Here is a 24,144-nt window from a genome sequence, read left to right as displayed (position 1 = left end):
GATTGGCTGGGGAAGTTCACCCCCGTAGAACCAGGTTTGAAGTTTATCTTTGGAATCCAGAACCTTTCTGAGCCTGATTCAGCACCTTACCAAGGCCACTTCTCTGGTCATCCACTAGGTGAAGAACAAAGGTTTGACAATTTGGTCAGTTCAGGAGGAAATTCATTTCAAGACTGCAAAGGGTCAGCATGGGGAGTGAGCTATATACAGAGGCCCCTGAAATCCATTCCCCCATTTTTGATTCCATCCTTACAGTATATGTGGGATATAAAAAGGTCATAAACCCTAGTGCTGGCCACTCTGATTCTTGAATTAAACATGGGAGGCGGTGGGGGGGGGGGCGGAGGGGAAGAAGGGTAGTTGGACATGCTGTATCTAAGTATGTGCATATGTATATATAGATCATAAATTTACAATACATGACAAAAACATGTTTAGCCTTCAAGCCAACCTATAATCTGTTGCTGTTCTTGCAGTTTCTGGCCATTCAGATAAGGTGGCAAGGTTGGTATTTGGAAGTATGAGATGAAATAAGTTGTGTCCTTCAGAACTTGTTTTGTAATCTGCCATGTTCATGTACTAGGAAGTAAACAAAGTAGACTGAGCTAATAAAACGGCAGTGCAAATGAATCAAATTGTACTGTACCAAAGCACCCAGACCAGATAAAAGCTAAGGGATAGGATGATGGGCAGAAATTAACAATACTGCCATCTGTACCTGGTTATGAAGTCCTCAGAGCAAATGGCGATAGAATTGCCCTATATTCCAAATATATGTTGGCTTTTGAACTAGTGACGATTAGCTAATGAAAATGAGGTAGAAAATAGGCATTAAATTGGGACAAAATTTCTTAAGACGACTATAGGGTAAATTCACCATGACTACCCTCTTGGAGGGGAATTGTGTGAGAAACAAGCATGTTTCAGAGATAGGGCTATAAAACTGTAGCTGTATGTTCCTGTCCAGCGAAGCTGTACTCGGGAACATAGCCTTGCTGAATTTGCCCTTATTACAGCACCAAAATCAAGAGACAAAAGTCACCGTAGAATTATTTCTGGGGTTATAATAGCATTTGGTTTGGTAGCCTTTGGTAATTGAAACTGTCTTAATTATCACTCAAGCAACATTGTTATTTTTGTGGCTTTGTGAGTTGTACGAGAAGTGAAACAATTGATATGTTTTGAAAAATAAATGTTGAAAAAATTATGAAAGTTAAAATATTACAAGCATAATCAGCTTTTGACTAAATATTTCCTCCTCCCCAGTCTAAAGCAAAAATCTAAAGCTCACCAAAGACTAAACTAAAATTAGAAATATTAAAAAAATGAAAACTGTAATTAACAATGGCGGTGAAATCCGCCTTGGGCATTAGTGCAGATGGGCAATAGGGAATCGGTAGCCTGTCCATTGGGAAAGAAAATCAGGCAGAGTGTAGAACAGGCTGCTGATTTGTTATCACCTTTTTTGCACTATCAAGTTAAATTTCACCCCCAAATAGGCTAAACTAAAATATTTTAATAACTAAAACAACAATGGAGTAGATTTGATAAGATTATGTCTGAAAAGTGTCTGCAACTGATTAGAAAGAGGTGGAGATCCAGTATAGATCTCTGCCCGTTTAGTGCATTGCATCACCCCAGTTGTGGGGTGGGCAGGCACAGGAAGCTCCCTATTGAAATAGGCAGGGAGTTAATTTTAATACATTGAAGTCCTGATGTCGTCATTTAGATGTTCTCATTCATTTACGATGCTCGGGGCACAGCTGTATAAGGAATTGGATTGAAAGCTTTGCCTGAAAATCGTTGCGCGTTTGCAGACCATCCGCGAGCCTTTTTCTTTTTTTCTGCTGTCACAAGGCGCCTGACTATCTAAATGACAATTGTTGTGACACAGCAACTTCTTTGCAACATCAATAGTGAATGGGTTTGTCTGTTGGAATCCCTCTATAATTGTGCTTTTTTGAGGCAGGATAACCAATAAAGGGGTGCTAGGCAGGTCAGACTGCACCAGAGGTTTCAGTATCCAGCCCCCAGTACCCTCACACTCACACATTTACAGTCAGGCACACATAACTTACTTTATCAGATCAGTGAGGATCTGATTACCAAGCAGACACAATAGTCATGAATACGATATGTGAAGTTTTAACTAACTTTAATGTGGAGGGGTTCTTCAACAGCAATCGAATCATCATATTTTAAGTGGTACTAGATGGAAGAAGGTATCGCAGAGAGTTCAACAGCTGAGCCCGATTGCTGAGTACCTGCCAAGGCGCCACCAACCATATACGTACACGCTGGCACACCTACCTGGCGATGATTGTGGGGAACTTGCTGTAGGCTCTGCAGCAGCAGGAAGCCAGATGCAGGGCTGTGCAAGGATACCGACAGCAACGGTCAGCTGTGCCCTGAACTCGGTCTCCACCTCCTTCCAGGCATGCTGCAATGCTGTCCTATGTTGAGGATGCCCTAGAACTGCAAAGAGGGCCACTCTCCTTCCTAGCGCCACCTTCACTTCAGCCATCAAATAGTATTTGGTGGTGGCTGCTCCATCACTGTCTGCAGGTTCAGTTTCATTTCTCTACATTGGGTTTCCTTTCATTTTAGCCAGAAATGAGTGATGATGTACAAATACTTGTATCAGATTACCCCCTCAATTATTTTATCAGAGGCATTAACCCATCTACGTTAAACTAATAACTCTATTATGTATGTCATCACATCCCATGCCCCAAATTTGCCCGTGAGCAATACCATGGGCGATCTACTTACTTTCTAAAATGTATTTTAATGATTAATCCATTGTTACTTCACACACCCATCTAATTAGTTTCTGTAATGTGCTCTGGTACAGCAGATTTATCATTTATATGTTTATTTTAGTCTAAGAGGTAGGGATCCTTAGAAGGCTCATTTATTCTTTTACTCCCCTAGACTTTCCTTTTTGTTTACACAAAGAACTCCCCAAAATCTGTCCATACATGCACCACACGGGCGTTAATTGGCATCTGGATCGATGAGACTCACCCGAAGAAAAGCGCTCACCCTGGAGTCCATTTGGGTAAATATAACTCCTATCCGTATAACCTGCCAAATAGATATACCTTTCTGATTCCTACCCACCATTCCAGCATCACTATTTAATATGCCTCACTTACATGGTTTCCCAAATACTGCTGTTACAGGTATAATAGCAGTATCACATTCCCAATTTTCCCTTCCTGGAAATGGTAAGCAGAGAGAGCAAGCAAGTTCACTACATGGGAATTCGCTCTGCAACTTAATACTCCACAACATAACACACTGGAACACTGGACCAGGCAGTGGTCTGAAGTGACATTTTGACCAGCTGATATAATAACACTCCCTACTCCTGCCACTTAGGCTGCATTACACTGGTAATCTGCACGTTAGACATAAATGTGAACAAAAATTAATGAGTGTTTTCCGAGATTATTCAATGTCACAAAGAATATACATTTCAAGGATATCTTGGGAGTGTTGTGCCATTTCAAAATAATAACCACCACCAATTTAAAGAGATACTTTACTCAGACTAAATTATAGGCATCATCATTGGTTAGAATTACCTTAATAAATTTTATTTCTCAAAAGAAGTTTTGATTTATAACTTTGCCATTATGAAACAAATCCTAAAATTCAAAAAGGAAAAATACCAGAGCCTGATATAAAGTGACTTTTCAGTGATCAAGAAAGCTCAAAGCCATGAGCTTCCCATCACCATACCTTTATTTTTACTTCTAAAAAGTATAAGATCACAATAATCCATAGACGTATTGTTTCTGTTAATACATTCATACGATTGCACTTAAACAATTGAATACATATATAATTCAGGCAGAACATTTATATTTTTTATTTATACAGAAGAATTAGCAACTTAATTTGTTTGAGCACAATTTAGTAAATAATCTAAAATGTCATTTAAAAAACAAACATTCAGGTTACATTCCAAAGGTACAGAATTTACAGGACTGTTACCATAGAATTCCACCACTATAAAGTATATTAGCCTAATCAGCACAACTCCCCTGCGAACACATGCAAGCTTTCCTCACCACTAAGATTCACGGACCAAAGTACAGGAAAGAGAAACTTTTTAGCAACCTCAGGGTAAAAAGGAAAGACTCAACACTTAGAACAAATGTATGCAGTTCCATTGATCATGCCACTTTACTTTCTCACATCTTGATCCACCATCGTTATTGATTTAAAGACCCATTTGAAAATAGTGTTTCAAGTGTTTGTCAGATATCAAAAAAGATATAGACCTTCCCTTTTATGAACTGGAATCTTTAAAAGTGATCTTCGAGCAGATTTCACACTATTAGCAGGCCACACAGAAAATTCAGCTGTTTTAAAAGTTGAATTGTGAAAACAAAAACAAAAAAATTGATAAATAAAATCTCTTCTGGCTTTATTTCTATAGTTAAGTCAGATAAGATAGATTTCCACTTCAAAAATCACAGTAATTTAATAATCTATATGTACTGATTCCTGTGAACTTTACAAGGAAGGATCTAAAATTTAACTATTTATAAAAAAAACTATTTCCAATATAGTAAACCTATAGCTACCTCGAGTGACTAAGCCGATACAGTTTCCACCGACATCAACCACCATTGCACTTAGACCAATTTTATTTTAGATCTCCTCAAGGCACTTCACTCTTTTCTCACCTCCTGTCCCTTTCAATAAACTGATTGACAAGGTTATATTATTGCTGACACTTCATTTTATACATTCAAAAAATATGTTTCATACATTCAAAAATATCTACTTCACATCACCCACTTTTATTTTACATTCAGAAAGTATATCAAAATATACATTCAGAAATGAAACATTCATATTGTCAACAGAAGTGTGAGGTAATTCAACTCAAATAACCAAGATAAGAAACTAGTTTATAAAACAAAGTTTTGTATATTCTTCAGGATACAAAAATTAAAGATATTTCGAGCACAACATTGCCTTGGTGGGACTGCTCTTCCGAGGGATATCCACAGAACGTTCTACTGGAGTTACTCTGGGTTCTGCTAAAAGCAGATTTTCCTGACATCTTGTTGCAAGAAACTAAGATGAACATGAAGTACTTAGCTTTAGGGAGCGATACTTTGGTTTTGTGCCAGCATTCTCATCTCTGAGCATAAGGATGAAGGGTTCAACGCCCACTCCAGACAGCCTCGGCGAGTGGAGACTAGAGTCTGGTCTTTAAATACTGGGCTGGCTCCTAGCAAGGTGCTCGCATCCCTATAGACTGAATACTGGCTCAGTGGTAGCATTCTCATTAGAGTCCGAAGGGTTAGGCTCAGGCCCCACACCAGACAGCCCTGGTGAGCAAAGACTGGAGCACTGGCTCGGACTACTGGGTTGATGTGCAGCAGGGATACGTGCATTCGAAGGGTGAAGGTGCCCACCCTCCAATTGTAAAGGGTAGGTAGGGCTCTTTAGCTTTGGTTGCAGCTCACCTAGGAGAAGGTACTTCGAAGATAAAAACTGTAAGGAAGACAATGGGAAACCAGCTCAGCTACTGTTCTTTAGTAAGTGGCTCAAAAATCTTGATTTAGGATTGGCCCTAGGGCAGAACACAATGGACGGATGGGCTTAGCTTTACGGAGATCAATAAATTATGTAATTATAAATTTTTACAGGGATAATTAAATCTAGTGGGATTCAGAAAACAGACAGTGGCATTTTCAGTTCCAAATGTCAGTAGAGTTAAATGTTTTTAAAATTACCATAAAAAAGGTCTTCGATGTCTGATGAAGTCATTTAAACATTTCAATTATTTTAAAATTAGGAGCACACGTCAACCCAAGCACCACACCCACCCGCCCCTTCAACCAGCGTCTGCCCCACCTGTGACAGAGACTGTAGGTCCCGCATTGGACTCATCAGTCACCTGAGAACTTGTTTTTAATGTGGAAGCAAGTCATCCTCGGTTCCGAGGGACTGCCTAAGAAGGGAGGAGTCATTTATTATCAAATTATTGGCAGAACATCAAACAGATTCTTGAAAGTGGTCATAATCTCTAGGATTTTTCATATGTAAATTCTTTATGTATTTGAATACTATTGCTTTGTTTCTTTCATTGCAGCTTTAATGGTGAATCACTAAAACACCATTTATAATATTTGAAATGTGTACGATATGTTTATCAATTAGTCCACAATCAACTGAAGCTTACAAAAAACCACAAATCAATGCTTTAGCAGTACTTCTAATTGGCAACTGAGAATCTTCAGTCACAAGTTTCAATCTTACACAAAGGACAATAACTTTAAAATATTCCTTCAATCGAGTTTTTAAAATAGGGCATCTTCAAAAAGAGGTTACAGTAAAATTAAAAGCAGATCTCAGGTCAGCAAAGCAATTAAAAATGCTAACAAAGCACTGGGATTTATTTCTAGGTTTTCAAAAGTAGTGAAGTTATGTTAAACTTGTAGAGGACTCTGGTCAGGCCACACTTTGAATACTGTGCACAGTTCTGGTCTTCCTACTATAAAAAGGACATTGAAGCACTGGAGAACATGCAAAAAAAGATTTACAAGGATAGTACCAGAATGGAAAGATTACAGTTATCGAGAAAGATTGAACAGGTTGGGTTTTTCCTTTGGAAAAGAGAAGACTTAGAGGAGATCTGATAGAGGTCTTTAAAATTATGAATACAATATAGTTACTAATAAATCCAAGAGGGAAATAAGGAGAAATTTCTTTACTCAGAGTAGTTAGAATGTGGAACTTGCTACCACGGGAAGTGGTTGAAGCAAATAGATGCTTTCAAAAGGAAACTAGACGAGTACATCAGAGAAAAGGGAATAGAAAGATATGCTGAAAGGCTGAATAAGGTAGACAGAATGGCAGGAGACTCGTGTGGAGTACAAACACCAGCAGACTAGTTGGGCTGAATGGCTCGTTTCTGTGCTGTATATTCTGTTTCTGTGCTGTATATTCTATGTAATTCTGTGTGATCTCCCCCCTCCCTGCTACCATGGTGTCACCTATGAGTGATTGACTGTCTCTTAGGTTGTCAGGTTTGAAGACCAATTTTCAACCCCGAGTTAGCAGGTAACTTTTTAACTGCATTCTTCTTTTCCAGGAAGCTGGTGCATTTTGAAAAATGCGTTACGATTTCATTTTCATAGTGAAACCCACTTGTATATTACAGTTTCCAAAATAATCTAACTCCGTTTCATGTTCTGTAATTCAATTGTGTATTTAGTGAGTCAAAGCAAAGAAAACCTCGATGCAATACTGATTTTCCTCTGGTCTTTACTGTACTAGTAATAACTCGTCATAGAAAACATACACAACATCCAATGTTTTAAAAATTACATCAACAAGAATCAACTACATGTACACAATCCAATCAGTAATATTTGTTGAATGGGTAAATATAAGATTGCTGAATCCAAATGCAAGTGAATGTGTGTAGGTGGTGAGGCGAAAGGGAAGGAAAAAGAGAATAGTTAAAAGTAGTTTTTCCTGTACTTATCCCATAATGTGTGGATAAAAAAAAGAGCTTGCTGCCTTTCTTTTACGGATCTGATAAAGGATTACTACACAAAACATTAACCCTTCTTTTCTCTTTTTAAATGCTAAAAGACCTGCCATGTATTTCATTTTGATTTCCAGCATTTCAGTTTTTTTTTGTTAAAGCTTATTGGAAAAATGGTCAGCAGTTGAGTGGCTTCGCCGTCGTGTCATTTAAATAAAGCAAATCCTAACAGCAGCATAGCACACCTGCGTATGAGAAAATAGCTGGGAGTGGCAACCATCGAACACACTTCCAGAGGATTCCCAGCTTAGTGTCAGCTAATTGTGTCTCCGCCACTTAAGTAACCAGATCCTGGGTTCTACATAGGAGCCCGGAAGCTACTCATTATCTTTCCAAAAGCATGCTTAATTTTAGACATAACACTGGACACATACAGCTCAAATTATATTTGACAATTACTTCTCCTTCCCCACATAACTCCCTTTCAAATTGTTTCCAGCAAAGTTACAATAAATTATTTCTACATTTGTAACTGCCTATACTTTGCATTGTTTTTACACATATATATACTATTAAAGTGTATAAGAAAAATGTACAACATCAAAAAGTATTTTAAAAATTCATCAGAAACTTAAAACAGACGTTATTTGTAGGAACAGCATTGGAAATCTTCCATTTTCTTAAGTGTGCCCTCAAAGTTTTGCAAAGCAGCATTGGAAGACAGAACACTAGTAGGCTGGTTTACAATTCCTGTTAAGAGTGTTATTTCTTTCCATTTTAAATAACTATGAAAAAATACAAAATAACCAAATACGACTTGGAACTTAAAACATTATAAAAACAAACCACTTTCTTCGACTTGGTTTAAATATATTAGAGGATAGGACCCAATAACAAAAATAACTCCACAGAAAATGCAATACCTGCACTGGAGCAGGAGAGGGTGTGCACTTGTTTAACTCTACTGTGCAGTGGTGTTCTTTAACATTAGCACGAGATATTGAATCTTCTAGCTCCCCTCATGTAGTCTTACATTATTACCCTCAACCAGTCACTATATTTTACCCTAACAGTCCCATATACAGAGATTAACTTTACAGTGAGATCATTCTGTGCAACACCAAGATGGTTGTCCTAAATATTGTAATCTTACAACTTATTTTATATATCTATGAAGAACAGTACCTTGAATCCAGTGAATTTAATACAAAAATAAACCTTTAGTAAGTGCAACAAGAAGACACTCTTGAAGATTCATAAGGAATGTATGGATGTAAACTATAGGATTCATCCTTTGGATAAAGATTCCACATATGAGAGAGCGCTCTGCATAGATGTCAAGCAGTAGCCTTCTTCACCGATTAAATACCTAAAAGAAAGAAAAATTGGCATTAGCATTCTTCATGATCATCTATTTGGAAGCTGCATGAGTAAGTAGAATTTTCCAGTGGGAAGGCAGGGTTTGCTTTAAGCCAAGAGACCCTTGAAAGTTTTCATCTTTCAACTGTTGAAACAGGATGAAAAAGAAAAAGAAACACCTGGGTGTGTCACCAGAGTGCATTTACCCAGAGTCTCATCAGGGACTGTTAATGGACATTTCATTTTCTGCAGTAGATTGAGATATTAAAATAGGTAATAAAAACAGATACTCAAGACTTTCCTCAAGCCAAGGTAGCAAAGATGAATGGATTTAATATTATATTACAGGAGTGTCCAAACTATGACCTTGGACCAGAACCAATCCATGGGCCCCAACAATATGACCCTTGCAATTTAAGCAACTCTGTTCTATTGGCACTTCTATTTCTTACTGGTTTGAATTTCATGAGCCTGGAAGCGTTTAAAAAAAAACTGTTTACTCATTCGTGGAAAAATGCTAACTCAGAACACCAGAATCTATTAGTAATCCCAGCTTGAGATATATTGTAAATTAATAGGAGCATTGATTTAAACTTAGTTGTAGTCCACTCGGTACCATAGTACACACTCAAATGGTTCACACAGTCAAAAAACTTGGAAACGTCCTTGTTAATATAAGCAACATACATGCTGTTTCTTGCTTTGGGAAATGCACAGTATATTAAGGTTTTACTTCAGCTGTAATTAACTGGAAAGCTCAGTAGGAACTGGAGAATGCTATGGGAAAAAAAATCCCTCTTCGTCAATCTTCTGAAGATATGCTTTTCCTCGCAAAACTGACCGATTAAAATACTGGCTGTGTTGCAAGAACCCAGTCACTGTAGGATATGGTCTTCGTGGCAGACAGCTCCTCGGGGCAAACTGTGTCCTACTTTACTGTGGTGGCTGTTAAATTTTAGGAAGTTACAGCCGAGCATAGGAGCAGTTAATTTGAAAGTAATATAATGAGATGTATAAAAGTCTTTATAATAAAATACCAACCAGTGACATACAAACTTTACAGAACTGGAAAAAATAGTCTTTTTAGATGCTGAACACAAACCAGTATATAAATGTAGATTTTTTAAGGAAAGCCCATCAGGCCAGCGCTATCTTTCCTATTGAATCGCACAATAATGTTTATCTTATAATATGGTACGTTGCAGTTTAAACTCAAATATAAGCAAGGAGATGGAGTTCATCAATGTTAAATATCTTCAGAATCATAAAATAGATAATCCATAACTTTGGAAGCAATCTTCTAATCCAAGTATCTATACATGATCAGATTTAGAGAAGTGTATGAACATTTCTATCATTAATAGGCAGCAATTTTGAAAAACAATCATTTATTTTGTTGCACGTTATTAATTTGCTAAAATTGATTCAGTCAGTTATTTAAAATGTGTTTTTATTGTCATGATGTTGGTCCTCATCTTGTGAAGCAGACTGAGTAACCCCGTTTCTGGTACTGAGCCAGTGCAGTAATTTAGAAATTCTCACTCAGCCTTCTAAACTATTTGGGTGTGAAGAGCAACAATAGGTTTTTTTTTCCAAGTGCATAATTGCTCATAATTTCATCCAGATACTCCTCAAAGTCACAGTTGATCATTTAAAACAATGACAATATTACACCTCCATCTTCAGACTCTACCACCTGTGCGGGGGAAAAAAATGAATGAAGCACATATCAGAACATAGTATGGTAGGGATTTTTTAAATATATTGCGGCACGTCTTCAAACAGCTTAATTTTTATTCAATATATAAAACATTCTACTCTCTCGCTAACCTTCCTACCCAGTTTACCTGCTGTGGGCTAACCTCAACAACCTCCTTTCATGTCCCGCTCACCTCACTCACCACTGTCCCCTTGGACTCTGCCGAGAGATCAACAATGACCACTCGGCTCTGCATTTCCCTTCAGAATGCCCATTCACTCACGAACAGGTCCTTGCCATCTACAAGCTTATTGTAGTTGACTGTACTGACATCCTGGCTTTGATGAAACCTGGCTCGGCGACACTTTAGCCTTACTGAAGCCTCTCTACCTGACTACTTTCCACCCTCCCCTGCCAAAAATAGCATGGTGGAGGGGTGGCCATTATCTCCAAGTTGCACCTTGGTCTCTCCCTTACTTCTTCAACACCTTTTTTTTTCAAGTATCTGACTGTTCCACCCCTCTCGTCTCCCCTTTAAAATCTTCGTTATCTACTGCCCCCCTCCACCCCATCCTGAGTTTCTCACAGGATATCCTCCCTCAATCTCTACACTGAGCGACTCATCATCCTCAGCGGTTTCAATCTCCACCACAGCTCTCCTCTGAGCTCACCACCCTCATGTTCTCCCTGAACCTCCCCCTTCATATAAACTCTTCCACCCATATCCATAGTCCTTCAACCATGCCATCGCCAGTGGCCTTGATTACAGACATGGTCATCTCTGACCACTTCTTTATCTCCCTCAGCACACATATCTTCCTACCCGCTTCCAGTCCCACTTGCTTCTGATTCAGTCTCTGGAAAAGAAAACTCTCCAAGTCGCTTACAACTGCACTTTACGACAACTCCCAAATGCCTAGCCTTGACCCCAGCAAACCCTTTGATGTCATCCATCCTGGTCATTCCCCCTGCTTTGGCTCCATCTTTGCTCCCTCAAGTTCAATAAGGAGTGTAGAAGAGCATGCTAGGAGCAGCACCAGGCGTACCTAAAAATAAAGGTGCCAACCTGGGGAAGCTGCAACACAGGACTACATGCATACTAAAAAGCAGAAGCAGCATGCTATAGACAGGGCTAAGCGATCCCACAATCAACGGATCAGATCAAAGCTCTGCAGTCCTGCCACATCCAGTTGTGAATGGTGGCGGACAATTAAACAACTAACGGGAGGAGGAGGCTTCATGAATATCCCCATCCTCAATGATGGCGGAGCCCAGCACGTGAGTGCAAAAGACAAGGCTGAAGCATTTGCAACCATCTTCAGCCAGAAGTGCCGAGTGGATGATCCATATCAGCCTACACCCGAGGTCCCCACCATCACAGAAGCCGGTCTTCAGCCAATTCGATTCACTCCACGTGCTATCAAGAAATGGGTGAGCGCACTAGATACAGCAAAGGTTATGGGCCCCGACAACATCCCGGCTATCGTGCTGAAGGCTTGTGCTCCAGAACTAGCCGCGCCTCTAGCCAAGCTGTTCCAGTACAGCTACAACACTGGCATCTACCAGACAATATGGAAAACTGCCCAGGTATGTCCTGTCCACAAAAAGCAGGACAAATCCAATCTAGCCAATTACCGCCCCATCGGCCTACTCTCAATCATCAGCAAAGCGATGGAAGGTGTCATCAACAGTGCTATCAGGCGGCACTTACTCACCAATAACCTGCTCACTGATGCCCAGTTTGGGTTCCGTCAAGACCACTCAGCACCCGACCTCATTACAGCCTTGGTCCAAACATGGATAAAGGAGCTGAATTACAGAGGTGAGGTGAGAGTGACTGCCCTTGACATCAAGGCAGCATTTGACTGAGTGTGGCATCAAGGAGCCCTAGTAAAACTGAAGTCAATGGGAATCAGGGGGAAAACTCTCCACTGGCTGGAGTCATACCTAGCACAAAGGAAGATGGTTGTGGTTATTGAAGGTCAATCATCATAGCCCTAGGACATCTCTGCAGGAGTTCCTCAGGGCAGTGTCCTAGGCCCAGCCATCTTCAGCTGCTTCATCAATGACCTTCCCTCCAACATAAGGTCAGAAATGGGGATGTTCGCTGATGGCTGCACAGTGTTCAGCGCCATTCACAACTCCTCAGATAATGAAGCAGTCCATGCCCCCATGCAACAAGACCTGGACGATGTTCAGGGTTGGGCTGATAAATGGCAGGTAACATTCACGCCACACAAGTGCCAGGCAATGACTGTCCCCAACAAGCGACAGTCTAACCACCGCCCCTTGACATTCAACGGCATTATCATCGACAAATCCCTCACCATCAACATCCTGGGGGGGTCACCATTGACTGGACCAGCCACATAAATACTGTGGCAACAAGAGTAGGTCAGAGGCTAGGTAATCTGCAGAGAGTGTCTCACCTCCTGACTCCCCAAAGCCTTTCCACCATCTACAAGGTACAAGTAAGGATTGTGATGGAATACTCTCCACTTGCCTGGATGAGTGCAGCTCCAACAACACTCAAGAAGCTCAACACCATCCAGGACAAAGCAGCCCGCTTGACTGGCACCCCATCCACCACCTTAAACATTCACTCCCTCCACCTCCGGCGTACCATGGCTGCAGTGTGTACCATCTACAAGATGCACTGCAGCAACTCACCAAGGCTTCTTCGGCAGCACCTCCCAAACCCGCGACCTCTTCCAGCTAGAATGACAAGGGCAGCAGGCAGATGGGAACACCGCCACCTCCAAGTTCCCCTCCAAGTCACATACCATCCTGACTTGGAAATATCTCGCCGATCCTTCATCATCGCTGGGTGAAAATCCTGGAACTCCCCATCTAACAGCACTGTAGGAGTACCTTCACCACACAGACTGCAGCGGTTCAAGGCGGCGGCTCACCACCACCTTCTCAAGGGTAATTAGGGATGGGCAATAAATGCTGGCCTTGTCAGTGATGCCCACATCCCATAAATTAAAAAAAAAAAAAAAAAAAAATTAAGTCCAAGGGGCACAAACTAGAGTGCCTCGAGCACACAACTGGCCTAGCCATTCATTGCTAGATCTGGCTGGACTGCATCAAGCTCTACCAGGTCTCAACCTCTTCTGCCCGAACTGCTCACTAGTCTAGGATCATCCTGAAAGGCAAAGGTAACCCTGGACTCTTATTCTCCACTACCATCTCCTTAAACCCCCCTCCTCTGTCATCTCTACCCTCATCTCTAATAACAAGTGCGAAGAGCTCATGGATTTCATCATCACCAAGACAAAACTATCTGTTCAGGAACCTTTGTTGCCTTCCTACCTTCCCCTTGTCCATCATGCCAAACCTTCCCACAAACTATCCCCACCCTAATTGTGAACTCCCAGCTTTTTTTAATTTCTCCCATCTTTCCCATGCCCTCTCCAAGCTCATTTGACCAATGACACTTTCTCTCCTTTGATCCCATTCCCACAAAATTATTGATCACCAAACATCTCTTGCTGGCCACTGATATTGTAAATGATTCTCTACCCTCAGGCACAGTCCGCTTCACAGTCATTAACCCCCCTCATCATAAACTCATCCTTGACTGCTGCACATGCTGCCATTTCCTCCAGCTAAGCATTCCTCCCCAGCACAAACTTCGTAGCCTCTCCCTGGTCATTGTCCGAGGCTGAATCAGATTAATTGCAACCTTCACTCCTATTCAACCAAGCTGAGCTTCTGATCCCATATCCTCTCCACCACAAAGACTGCCTACTTCCACCTCTGTAACATCACTTACTTCCGCCCCTGCCTCTGCCCATTTATTTTTGTAACCCTCGTTCACGTCTTTGTTGCCTCTAGACAATGACGCGACTGTTGTATCGCTCTCCTGGCTGGTCTTCCACCTTCCACTTTTCAAAAACTTCAGCTCATCGAAGACTTTGCTGCTGATTTCCTATTCCGAACCAAGTCCCATTCTCCCATCATTCCTGTCTTCACTGAGCTACATTGACTTCCAGTCCCCTCAAATTCAATTTTGCATTTGATGTTCAAATCCCTCCATGAACTCATCCCTCCCTATCTCTGTAACCTTCTCAAGCCCTTAAGTCTCTTTGAACTCTCTGTTCTTTAAGACTCTTGCTCCTTATGGGTAAGGTGGGGGTGGGGGGTGGAATGCACTTCATTGGTGGCCCTTGGCTTTAGTAGGTTAGGCCTCACTCTGGAAATCCCTCCTAAACTCGTCTGTCACTCCAGCTCCCTATCTTCCTTCAGACTTTCCTTAAAACCCAACTCGGTGACCAGTTTTTTGGTTAACCTCCTAATATCGCCTTCTTTAGCTTTTCTTTATACCTCTATGAAGTGTCTTGGGACATTTTACTATGCTAAATACGCTATATAAATATATATTGTTAGATCCGTGTATCTTAATGTCGTGTCCTTCAATAATCAGACAAAAGACTGCAGGGAACGATCAACAGGTGTTTACTGAATGAGGGTTCAAACTGCAACTGACTGTACAGATCACTACTCAGGGTTTATATACAGGTGTGGTCACTGCCGGTACTACAGTATACGGGAGCTGTAAAAAGTAGTTCCCCCCTTAAAAAGGTACATACATTACAATTCCTCCCCTTTTAGATTAACAGTACCATAACACTCATTTAACAATTAAATATCAACTAATTACAATTAACACTTTTAACATGCAACATTAGCTGAAAATAGTCTATTTATAAATTCAGTCTTTGGGGAGGCTTCCTGATCCTTTCTGGATAGCGCCTTTCCCGAGTGTCTTGCTCTTGGTGCGGAGGTGATTCTGGCCCCCTGTCGTCGGTTGGTTCATCAGCTTCCGATGCTACTGTTTCTGGGGTAGATGCTACCTGTACGTCGGGTTCATCACCAGGTACGTATGGGTGAGGCATGGGGTTGACTTGTTCCTGTGACTCTAGGATCTGGTCAGCATGGCGTCTCACGATGCTCTCCCCAACGTCCACTGTGTACATTAGTGGGCCCTGCTGTGTGCATATCGTTCCTGGCTGCCATTTTTCTGTTCGGTAGTCGCGGGCCAAGACTGGTTGCCCTACATTGAAGCTCCTTGCTGGCTTCTCATGGATGTGCTGGAATTGCTTACTCTCAACATCTCTTCGTACGTTTGGTCTGAGCAAATCCAGGCGAGATCTTAACCTTTGGTTAAAGAACATCATGGCTGGGGCCTGGTTGGTGACTGCATGTGTCGCATTCCGGTGGGCGAACAGGAAATTGTCCACCTTGTGCTGCAGCGGAATGCTGTCATTGTACATAGCCTTTATTGCCTTCTCAAAGGTTTGTACGAACCTCTCACTTGTGGCTGGATGATACGGGGCGGATGTGTAATGCCTTACCCCATTCCTTTTCATAAATCTTCGAAACTCTTCGGACACAAACTGTGGTCCGTTATCAGAGCAAATCTGCTCTGGCAAGCCGTTCCTGGCAAAAATGGTCCATAGGACTGCAATAGTTTTCTCCGTGGTGGTGGAGGACATTTTGATCACCTCAGGCCATTTCGAGTGCGCATCCACAGCTATTAAAAACATTGAGTCCATGAATGGACCAGCAAAATCAATATGCACCCGTTGCCATGGCGATGAGGGCCACTCCCATGGGTGTAGAGGGGCATGTGGTGGTGCATTTTGGACCTTCTGGCATCCTGAGCAGCTCTTAGTTAGGTCCTCGATTTGCTGATCGATCCCCGGCCACCACACACAAGCCCTAGCAAGGCTTTTCATTTTCACCCCTCCCAGATGACCTTCGTGAAGCTCATTGAGCACTCTCTCCCTTAACTTGGGTGGAATTACCACTCGGGATCCACACATCAAGGTCCCCTGGCATACTGACAGCTGTTCTCTTCTGGATGAGAATGCTGGCAACAGTGAGTCGCCATGTGCTGGCCATCCCTTCACCGTCAAATCATATACCCGAGACAGTGTCGGGTCATTTCGGGTCTCCTTCTCTATACCAGCGTTAGTTACTGGCAAGCATTCAATTATAGTCGAATGAAATATTTCGACAGGATCCACTGCTGGTGTTTCCTCCGCAGTAGGCAGTGGCAGGCGTGATAGCCCATCGGCGTTTCCATGCTGTTTCGTGCCCTTATACTCGACTTCATATTGGTGCGCCCCTAGAAAAAGGGACCATCTTTGTAGCCGTTGCGCAGTCATCACCGGAACGCCCTTCTTTGGATTAAAGATGGAGACAAGTGGTTGGTGGTCAGTCAGCAAGGTGAACTTCTGCCCGTGCAGATAGTGATTGAACTTTTTCACTCCCCACACTAGGCTGAGGGCCTCCCTGTCAATCTGGGCGTAGTTACGCTCGGCTGAGGTTAGTGATCTTGACGCAAAGGCTATTGGCCTCTCTGAGCTGTCCGAGAATTTGTGCGACAGTACCGCTCCAATGCCGTAGGGTGACGCATCACATGCCAACCGAATTGGTAATGCCGGGTTGTAATGGGCCAATACCTCTTTCGATGTGATTAGTGTTTTGCTCTTCTGGAAAGCTCGTCTACATTCATCACTCCACTTCCATGGCACCCCAGTTTGCAGTAGGGTGTTCAGTGGGTGTAGTATTGTAGACAAATTTGGCAAGAACTTATGGTAGTAGTTTACCAGCCCGAGGAACGACCTCAGTTGTGACACATTTTCTGGTGCTGGAGCCTTTACTGCCTCAATCTTCTCTGGGGACTTATGTAACCCCTCTTTATCGATAACGTGGCCACAATACGAGATCTGTTTTCTAAAAAACCTCGCATTTGGGGCGGTTAGCTCGGAGCCCATATTCCTGCAATCTAGTGAGCACCTGCTCCAGGTTGGCAAGGTGATCACTGTCATTTTCGCCCGTGACCAGGATGTCGTCCAAATAACACTGGGTCCCTGGGATCCCTTGCAGGACTTGTTCCATTGCCCTCTGCCAAATAGCTGGAGCTGATGCTACCCCGAATATCAGCTGGTTGTATTGGTAGAGACCTTTATGGGTGTTGATTGTGAGGTATTTTTTTTGATGCTTCTTCTACCTCCATTTGCAGATACGCCTGGGCCAGGTCAATCTTAGTGAAGCGTTTCCCTCCAGATAGCAAGGCGAAAATATCTTCAATCCGCGGAAGTGGATATTGTACGGTGTGAAGGACCGGGTTCACTGTTACCTTAAAGTCCCCACAGATGCGAACCTTCCTTGGTTCCCCAGGCGTGCTGCTCAATGACTTTTTCATCACAGGGACGATGGGTGTAGCCCACTCACTCCAGTCTACCTTGCACAGTACACCTGAACGTTCCAGACTCTCCAGCTCTGCTTCGACGGCTGGGCGGATCGCATAAGGTACCGGTCTGGCCTTAAAACATTTTGGGCTTGCGTTTTCTTCAATTTTAATCGTCGCCGTCATGCCTTTTAGTGTTCCGAGTCCTTGCTGGAACACTTCTTTCGCGTCAGTTAGGATCTTTGACAGTCGCCCAGGTGTGACGTCGTCATCCTTTTTGTCAGCCACAGTCAGTGCCTGTATGGAATGCCAATCTAGCTGTATCTTCCGGATCCATTCACGTCCTAGTAGTGGTGGTCCTCCATCTGGCAATACATATAGGTCCATTTTTGGTGTTTCCTTGCCGTTATATATAACGTTCACCCTTATTTATCCTTTGGGGTAGACTTTTTGCCCCGTGTACGTCTTCAAGACAATCTTTGTATCTCTCAAGGGTATATGTGAGAATAGCCGCTTGTAGTCCCTTCGGTTTATGACCGTTAGGGCTGATCCTGTGTCCAATTCCATTTTCACTTGGACTCCTGCTATTTTGAGCGTGACCCAGATAGTTTGGTGATCCTCCGTTTTGATCACATTATGTAGTTTCAGACAACCCAGCTCCTTGCTTCCGGAGCCTGTATCACTCTTCTGTTCGTCTGAACTACTCCCCGTCACCTTATGTACCTTCTTGTACTTCTCCTGTGGAGATTTCTTGCTGCTGGTTTTCTTTCCCGACCTGCAGACTCTTGCTATGTGTCCTACTTTTCCACACTGTCGGCACACTTTGTCCTTGAACCAGCAATCATTATGGTCGTGTGTTGTTCTGCCGCAGCGATAGCACTTCACTGTTCCGTATGACATTTCATTTGTGCCATATTCTTGCGGTCTCCGTTGTATCTCTGCCGCGCCCCGTGCTGCTGCTTCGTGTGATACTGCAATGCTGAAAGCCTTGTCCAGCGTAAGATCCTTTTCTGATAGAAGCCGTTTCTGGGTTCCTTCACTTTGAAGCCCACACACAAACTTGTCCCTTAAAGTATCTGCTAGTCCCGTTCCAAACTGGCAGTGTTTCGATAGCTTGCGCAGTTCCGTTAAATACTCAGCATTACTTTCATCTTTATGCCGGTTCCTTTTGTGAAACTTAAATCTTTCTGCTATCAGCAGCGGTGTGGGGTTTAAGTGGTCCTGTAGGATTGACACTATGTTTTCAAAATCCTTTTCTACTGGCTTCTCTGGGGTTACTAGGTTTTGTAGTAAGCCATACGTTTTTGCACCCATTGAATTCAACAATACCAGCGCTTTCTTGTCATCTAGCACTTCATTCGCCTTGCAGTATACTTCTATGCGTTCGACATATGTCGTCCAATCTTCGACTTCATTGTCGAACGCTGTGATACTGCCACTCTTCGGCATCCCTGGGTGTGGTTAGACTGGCTTAAAATGGCGTCTCCCGCGCTTTCCTTTCTTCCCCGCTGCGGCTTAAAATGGCGTCTCCCGCGCTTTCCTTCCCCGCTGCGGCTTAAAATGGCGTCTCCCGCGCTGCTGCCAACGCCGCTCTCGGCGGTCCTCGTGGCAAATGGCAACGCCCTGTGGGTTTCGTGCGCTGCTCCTGCGCTGCTGCCAACGCCGCTCTCTGCGGTTCTCGTGGCAATGGCAGCACCTCGCGTTTTCCTGCGCGCCTCTCTCCCCCGCTGACGCCGCTCGGCCCTTGAACACCGGCTGCGCTCTGCTCTCTCTCGTCTCTCTCCCCCGTTGACGCTGCTCGGTCCTGAACACCGGCTGCGCCCTATGCGCTCTGCCCTCTCTCGCTCCCCCGTCGACGCTGCTCGGCCTTTTTCTGTGCCGCTCGGTCGGCTCTAGCCGCCGCTGTCCGGGAAGGGTCTGCGCAGTACCTGTTGCCAGCCCGTTTCACTGGACCACCGTGACTGGAAAGCCAAGCCTGGCTCTCGACAGCCTCCCCTGCGATGCTCAAATCTCCGCTGGATGACTGGGCGGTTGCCCGTGGTCGACGCCCGTGCTTCTGGACTCGACCTCCTTCCACTGTTCTCCAGGAGTGAATCCCTGGGAGGTGATGCAGAGTTGCAGGTAGGTTCGAATCTACCTCGTCGCCAATGTTAGATCCGTGTACCTTAATGTCGTGTCCTTCAATAATCAGACAAAAGACTGCAGGGAACGATCAACAGGTGTTTACTGAATGAGGGTTCAAACTGCAACTGACTGTACAGATCACTACTCAGGGTTTATATACAGGTGTGGTCACTGCCGGTACAACAGTATACAGTAGCTGTAAAAAGTAGTTCTCCCCTTAAAGGTACATACATTACATATATAAGTTGCTGTTTTGATGATAAAGTTATTAGGAAGTTACCTCGCCCTTTGCTTAAACAAATGATGCTCCATTTATTTTATCAGAACGGTAAGGAAAAAAACCCCAACATTTTTATTTACTTTTTGTATAATCAAGTGAACAGAAACATTTTTTGAGTTACTTATCTGACAAAAATAGAATCAGTGAAAGTGTTCAATAGGGTATTAGCACAAATTAGGCAGGATTACCACAGGAAATAAATCACTGCACAAACCAAGCCAACTCCCAAATAAAAGCACACACTTCAGATCTCCGATAAGACGATAGGCAGGCAACAGCTTCGCTGTCTGATACCTGGGAACTTTCTCGGAGTGCTTTCCCTTCACTCAGTTATCTCTCTCTCTCTCTCTCTCTCATGCAACAAGGTACAAAATTCACTGGTTTGAAAATCACAGGCACAACTGCATATCCTATTAAATCATGGCACGATAGTGAACAATCCTTTTAAAATCAAAGCTAATTTTTTTATTTAAAAAAATGTTTACATCATATTCTGAAGGTCACAGTTAAACAAAAAGGCAGGTTAAGGCCTCTAAAAATAAATACATTTTAGATTAAACATATTGGATTCCTCCTATCTCAGCATCAATATTTTCTTCCCAGCTATTAATTCCATGCAATGGTCTTTGCATTTTTATGCTTGCTTGCATCATTGCCTTTGTGTGTATTTATAATGGTTTTCAATTATCTGAAAATACATTCCCAGCAAAAATGATTTGTCTGCACAGCAGCTCTGCGCATTAGTGGAGCATAATTGCACGAGGCCCCTGCTAAGCAGCATGCTTGCAACACAGGCATAACAATGTGCGAGGAATTGGTATCAGCCAGCTGTCATCAGAAAGGAAAAAGAGAGATTCATGCACATTCAGAATAGAATGGTTGCAGAGGAAGGGGAAATGATGTATGTCTCCAATGTTAATTGTTCAATATGTTCAAACTTTGGCTGTATATATGTATTAATATGTACTCTTGACAAATCTCTCAAATGGGGGATGAAATGGGGAATAAAAATGGGGAAAATGCAAAGAAAAATTAAGTCCACACTAAAACAACTGCAGCCAAATGGATCAATGTGCCCTCTTGGAACAAGTGCGTGTCCAGAAGAATCAGCATGTCTTCTATTTCAGAGGCGAATGGACTACAGCTGTGCTAGTATTCAAACAGTTAGGGGTCTTCCAACTGACATCATGACAAACGTGGTTTGCAAAAACTGGAAACTTTAACATTGCGTGACCGTATGAAATAATTAGTTCAAGACACAAGGACATATTTCACTTTCAGCCCAGTGTTGTCATTTGATTTTTTTAAATTGTAATTTTGTTTTCTTCATTTTCTTTGGCACATGCACAAGTTGAGAAGGGAGTGAATGACCAAACTCCATGTACATAGTTTGGTCCTCAACTGCGGCTGAGAAAACTATTATGTGGTTCAGCGGTTAAGCAGCCTGAAGGCTTAAGTTTTGTTTATGCAGTGCTGTACCAAAACTAAGTATAGTTTTGGTGGCTAAAATCTATTTAATTGGGGAAGAAACAGAAATTAATGCACTCAAATATTGGAAATTTAGATACATTTTTGCTGTTTTTCATATTGTTGTTAATCATCTTCTTAGGCAATCCCTCGGAACCGAAGATGACTTGCTTCCACATTAAAAATGAGCTCGCAGGTGACTGATTAGCCCAATGCGGGACCTACAGTCTGTCACAGGTGGGGCAGACGGTGGGAAGGGGCGGGTGGGTGGGGTGCTTGGGTTGACGTGCGCTCCTTGCGCTTGGCTTCCGTTTGCTCCTGGCGAAGAGACTCGAGGTGTTTGGTGCCTTCCCGAATGCTTCTCCTCCACTTTGTGCGGTTTTGGGCCAGGGATTCCCAGGTGTCGGTGGGGATGTTACACTTTTTCAAGGAGGCTTTGAGGGTGTCCTTGAAGCGTTTCCTCTGCCCACCTGGGGCTCTCTTGCCATGCCGGAGCTCTGAGTATAGCGCTTGTTTTGGGAGTCTTGTATCGGGCATGCAGACAATGTGACCCGTCCATCGGAGCTGATTGAGTGTGGTCAGAGCTTCGATGCTGGGGATGTTGGCCTGAGCAAGAACACTGACGTTGGTGCGCCTATCCTGCCAATGGATTTGCAGGATCTTGCGGAGGCAGCGTTGGTGGTACCTCTCCAGTGCTTTGAGGTGCCTGCTGTACATGGTCCATGTTTAGTGTAAGGCCCATGCTCTCGTATGCTTCGGTGAAGGTGTTTACGATGGTTTGGAGTTCGACCTCCGAGTGAGCCATACATTTTTGGTGTTTTTCATATTGTTGTTAATAGAACAAGAATGGCCACAAATGCTACCAGGGTAACGGTTACTAATCGCCTTCCCCAGGAAATAAAAATGACCACAAGGTAACTTTTGTTTGGTATTTTATGGACCACCTCTTGGAGATACTTTGGCTTCACTCAGTACAGGCTGGCACTTGTAGATTATACTGCACTTTTGGTGCTGGCGACATCTCAGCACAGCACTGGCACCAAAGGTGCAGTATAAAAGTAGCATAACAACTTTCACTCCAACAGTCTCCTTCCCATCCACCACCCTCCATAAACTCAAACTTCTGCAAAACTCTTGTCACAACACATCTTGTTTTGTGGTAAGTCCTAATCATTCCTAGTCTTGCTGACCTACATTGAATCCCTATCCTTTAAATTTTAAATCTTGGTCCCCATCTTTAAATTCCTCCATAGCCTTAAACATAGACAAGAGAAGATAGGAGCAGGAGTAGGCCATTCGGCCCCTTGAGCCCGCTCCGCCATTCAATGCGATCATGGCTGATCATCCAAATTCAGTCCCCGGTCCCTGCTTTCTTCCCATACCCCTTGATCCCTTTAGCCTTAAGAAATATATCCAACTCCTTCTTGAATATATTTAATGTATTGGCCTCTACTGCCTTCTGTGGTAGAGAATTCCACAGGGTCGCCACTCTCTGGGTGAAGAAATTCCTCCTCATTTCTGTCCTAAATGGCCTACCCCTTATCCTTAGACTGTGACCCCTGGTTCTGGACTCCCCGACCATCGGGAACATCCTTCCTGCATCTAGTCTGTCCAATCCTGTCAGAATTTTATAAGTTTCAATGAGGTCCCCTCTCATTCTTCTAAACTCCAGCAAGTACAAGCCCAATCGCCCCAATCTCTCCTCATACGTCATTCCTGCTATCCCAGGTATCAGCCTGGTGAATCTTCGCTGAACTCCTTCCATGGCAAGAACATCCTTCCTCAGATAAGGCGACCAAAACTGCACACAATACTCAAGGTGTGGTCTCACCAAGGCCCTGTATAACTGCAGCAAGACATCCTTGTTCCTGTACTCAAACCCTCTCGCTACGAAGGCCAACACGTCATTTGCCTTCTTAACCGCCTGCTGCACCTGCATGCTTACCTTCAGCGACTGGTGCACAAGGACACCCAGGTCTCGTTGCACTTCCCCTTCTCCCAATCTATTGCCACTCAGATAATAATCTGCCTTCCTGTTTTTGCCACCAAAGTGGATAACCTCACATTTATCCACGTTATAGCCTTGCCACATCTCATCTTTGCATCCTCCTCCAGCCTATATTGTCTGCCCCGAACACTCCATTCTTCTGACTTTGGCCTTTTGTTCATCACCCTCCATTGGACCCTTCAGCAACCTGGGTCCATGAAACATATTTCCTGTATTTCCTTCCCTTAACCTCTCCACTTCCCTCTCCTCCTATAAAAGAAATCTCCTTAAAACCCATTTTTTTGATCAATGCCTTGTTCATCTTTCCTAATCTCTCCCTTCCTGACATGGTGTGCACTTTGCTCATGCTGTGCAGTTGGGTTATTATTTACATTAAAAGACACTAGGCCTGTAATTTCCGATAGGAGGCTTCCTGCATGCAGATGCCTCCTATCGGAAAAAAAATCTACGCCCTTATCCGAGGGCTCCCGAGGTCCGGCCA

General features: G+C 43.2%; 1 protein-coding gene across 2 annotated transcripts in view; it reads right to left on the bottom strand.

Annotated features, from left to right (window-relative positions):
• Positions 1-3,689: 3,689 nt before the first annotated feature.
• The window catches only part of vps9d1 (VPS9 domain containing 1), a 95,794-nt gene continuing 75,339 nt past the window's right edge, over positions 3,690-24,144 (bottom strand). For both annotated transcript variants that reach the window (XM_085991735.1, XM_085991733.1), the window contains one exon: positions 3,690-8,891. In XM_085991735.1, the coding sequence (XP_085847861.1) occupies positions 8,810-8,891 (82 nt within the window). In that variant the 3' untranslated portion in view covers positions 3,690-8,809. The remainder of the gene's footprint in view (positions 8,892-24,144) is intronic.

This window comes from Somniosus microcephalus, chromosome 6, assembly GCF_052327205.1.
Source record: "Somniosus microcephalus isolate GS21.2 chromosome 6, FLI_Smic_1.0, whole genome shotgun sequence".
NCBI lineage: Eukaryota > Metazoa > Chordata > Chondrichthyes > Squaliformes > Somniosidae > Somniosus > Somniosus microcephalus.
This window is presented reverse-complemented; position numbering and strand designations above follow the sequence as displayed.